At 44.5% G+C, this 3,865-nt stretch overlaps 1 protein-coding gene across 1 annotated transcript in view; it reads left to right on the top strand.

Moving 5' to 3' along the window:
• The window catches only part of ATP6V1G1 (ATPase H+ transporting V1 subunit G1), a 3,357-nt gene extending 592 nt beyond the window's left edge, over window positions 1-2,765 (top strand). Inside the window, exons 2-3 of the mRNA XM_003211202.4 lie at window positions 29-129; window positions 2,031-2,765. Coding sequence (XP_003211250.1) covers window positions 29-129; window positions 2,031-2,204 — 275 coding nt within the window. The 3' untranslated portion in view covers window positions 2,205-2,765. The remainder of the gene's footprint in view (window positions 1-28; window positions 130-2,030) is intronic.
• Window positions 2,766-3,865: the final 1,100 nt, after the last annotated feature.

Consider the following 3,865-nt stretch of genomic DNA (forward strand, 5'->3'; position numbering starts at 1 on the left):
TTTCTTTATATGTGTTCTTTGGAAACAGGAAAGAATCGGAGGCTGAAGCAGGCAAAAGAAGAAGCCCAGGCAGAGATTGAGCAGTACCGCCTGCAGAGGGAGAAGGAATTCAAAGCCAAGGAAGCAGCGGTTAGTTCGCTACATCGCTCTCTGTTACTGTCCTGCCCCCTCCCTCTGAGAGCTGCCCTCAGTGTGGAACGTGTTGTCAGAGGTCTACTTCCCTTCTGCTGGTACACAGTCACATGTTGGAGAGATCGGTGGAAATGAATCAGAGCATGGTGTGCTGGATCCCAAGAGCTGGGAATATCAATTGGCAATGAATTAACTTAATAAACTCGTATACTGCCTGGTGCCCTGATGGGTCTCCCTCTCCCCAGACCTACTCTGTGCAGCAATGTCAAAAACACTGAACAGATTCCTCATCTGACAAGCTGGTTCCCGTCATGCTAACTTGGTAGAAACTTACTTTGGAGACACAACTCCTCCTCAAGTTGTAAGGCTTGTGCTCCACTCAGCAGTTTTGCTTACTGTTTCCCATTTTGCTTTCATTTTGAGTAAGAAGAATTGTTCCTCGGAGGTGCAGAACCAAGTGCCCCTTTCCTGGTGAGGGCTGTAGCGCAGGTAGAATGTTTCCACTTGCTGTGCACCCCTGCCATTTCTACTGAAATCTTCAGAAATTGATCTAGCAATTCTGCCCTCTGTCCTTCTTCTGGTTAGCACACCATGTCCTCTGTTCCCCTGTGTAATTACTTCTCCTGCCAATCAGTGGAGATTAGTATTTTTAAGATCCTTTGTTAGTTTGGTTCACTAGGTATGTGATAGTGAACAATTCCAAACTAAAAAGTGGAATTCACTGCTTGACAGCTGGTTCTGTTTTATTTATTCTTCTCCAGAGAAGTTTTTGAATTCAGTCCCAGGGTATTACTTGTCTCAGCTTTTCTGTGCCCGTGTTTTCCCCACTGTATAATCAATGAATGATATTATAATTATGAAACATACCGGAGAGTTTGGCCAAGCAGTTCTTAGACCAAGAGAGAATAGACAGAGTTCTTACCCACGTTCTAGGCTCACTGTAAAACTCCAAAGAAGGGATCTCCAGAAGAGATCCTTCCCCACTGGCAGTCAGCTCTTCAATGGCTCTAGGAGAGGTGCAGCCAGGTTCCAGCCCTTCCAGCAGCACAGGTGAATTGCCTTCACCTGAGCTCCTGTGGCTGACTCAGTGCTCGCCTCAGGTGATCAATGAGAGATTCAGGCCATGATTTAGCAGTTCCCATACACCCACTTACAACAGGACTTCTCTTGCCCTTGCTTACTGGTCAAGGGAGGCACTGTAAGCTATAAGAGACTCCTTGGGATGCACGTGACCTGGACCACAATTATATTTAGGAGTCAGGTTTCTTGAAAGATTCTTAAAATACAGAAGCAACCAGGTGATCTGAAGTCTGAGCTCAAAGTAATACTTGTGATTTAGTTTATCTGTGCTATCTATGATAGTAGTGCCTGGGGCTTCCCAGTTTCTGTCACCAGTACAGCAGGGCATTGAGTCATAGAATGGCCTGGGTTGAAAAGGACCACAATGTTCATCCAGTTTCAACCCCCTGCTGCGTGCAGGTCACCAACCAGCAGCCCAGGCTGCCCAGAGCCACATCCAGCCTGGCCTTGAATGCCTGCAGGGATGGGGCATCCACAGCCTCCTTGGGCAACCTGTTCTACTGCCTCACCACCCTCTGGGTGAAAAACCTCCTCCTAAAACTTCAGGCGTTCCTCAGAAGCTCGTGCTCCAAACATGATAATTACTAAGTAAAAGAAGACAAAAGATACAGGCTGTTATGATAAGCTAGGACATATTCTGTGGGAAATCAGAGAGGACAATCCAAGCGTACTCCTATTTCTTCCAGCACATTTATTTCCTCAGCAGATAGAGTTGAGATGCAGTGAGGCAGTACAGAACACCAAAATATTGAACCAGTCAGTGTTTCCTTTGTCAAACAGCTTGCACGTAAGCTTTCTCTTCCCTTCGTTGTTTGTAGGCGCTTGGATCTCATGGCAGCTGTACTACTGAAGTCGAGAAGGAGACCCAGGAAAAGATGAGTGTAATCCAGCAGAACTTCCAGAAGAACCGTGAGGTGGTCCTCTCCCAGCTGCTGTCTCTGGTGTGTGACATCAAACCTGAAATCCACGTGAATTACCGCATCAACGGGTAGTGCAGGAAGGAGGAACAAAGCATACCAGGAACGCTGGCAGAAACATTTGAGCTTGGGGTGGAATGTACAGCTCATAGCCATACTGTAATTGTTCTTCTTGTAGAGGTGTTACGTTATTTCAGTGAGTTGTAGGTCAGTATTTCGTTGACTTCTGTTAGTTTCTTTCTAGATTGAGAGCTTATCCAGTCGTTAAATGGACATGTCTCAAATCTGTGCTAAGTTATTAAGTATATATTCAAGTTGGCAGATTAATGCTCCCTGTTTTCTGGATAGTATTCAAAGAAAGGCTGTCCTCTGAGAAGCAGAAAGGGGAAAGCTGACCTGAGTCTGTAACCTGGACCTATGTATTCTTGTTCACTAAAATGCATTTTTTCAGTGTGTTGTTAGCATTTGTGCAAGGTTAAACTTCATAAGAATTCTCTGGCTGTACAGTGCTGGCTGATAATGTTCAGGTGCTTGAGTTTCTCTGTATTGAATATCCTCTGTATATTCTGCTGTTAGCTTGAGTTACAAGTCTGGCACTATGACACTTGAAAGTAAAAACCTCTACTTAACTCAAAAGTCTCTAATTAGTCTTCTTGTAACAACAAAATTGTTCTGAGAGTACCAGCAGGACTCACTGTTGCATGAAGAGTCTGGACTCTGAAAAATGAATATCAAGTATTAATAAGGGAGCGAGAAATAAAACAAATGTCTGAAGGTCACAGCAGGTAAGTTTAAAATCCATTACAGATCTCCTCCTCTTGGCTCCAGTCTGATGCTTTACCTGCCAGGTTGTTCCGAAAGCCTTCAGGAACAAATGTTCTTTGAACTATTAGGAGAAATAAAATGTTGCCAGTTCAATAGTATAGTTTGATAGCCAGGCAGTGTGCAGTAATTATCCTTCCCTGGTGGCTGCTTGTTTATACCAAGGTCATGTAGCATCCTGCTATTCCCAGAACAGTGTGAAATAAGTGTTAGGGCTGTCCATGCCTCACTTCCTAGCTCTTTAATCAAGAATACACACAAATACATCATGAGCTTTTGTGTTTCAGCAGTTTATTCCCTCCCAGCAGAATATTAAAATATAGCTTTGCTTCTTTATTTTTGAGTTCAATTTAATACTTTTTGCAAAGAAGAGACCTCAGCACGAAGTGGATCAGAGCTGCAATTAATGCAGTTGCCAGTCTAAGGAGGAAGCCTTGATGCTGTTTGCTCAGTCAAAACATCCTGGATTTTTGCAGACCTTCGGCGCAGCACTGAAAAACCTCTCACACCCTCAGGGTAAGACTGCAGATGGGAGGGAGAAGAGCAGGATGGATGGAAGTCTTAACAAAGGAACAAGCATCCGCCTGCAGTAGTGCTGCGCTACAAAAGCGAATGCTGTGTTGTCTCCTGTTGTTGTATTTTACGTTAGCACACTCTAGTTCTTAAAGGATCTCTTTAGGAATTGAGGCTATTAAACGGGTTGTAAAAGTGAAACAAAAGCTCCTGTGAAGTAGAATCTGTCGGGCTGGGAAGGCGCCAGGTCTGTGCAAGGAGAACAGAATCGAAGCGCTTTTAATCAGACTCATCCGATGGCCGGAGAAGTGCTATGGCCTCATCAAAGGTTGCAGCCGTGCTAATTCTAGTCTGTCCTTTGGAGTTGAAACAGTTTTTCCTGTTGAGAACAGGTGGCCAGG

Source organism: Meleagris gallopavo, chromosome 19 (assembly GCF_000146605.3).
Source record: "Meleagris gallopavo isolate NT-WF06-2002-E0010 breed Aviagen turkey brand Nicholas breeding stock chromosome 19, Turkey_5.1, whole genome shotgun sequence".
Lineage (NCBI taxonomy): Eukaryota > Metazoa > Chordata > Aves > Galliformes > Phasianidae > Meleagris > Meleagris gallopavo.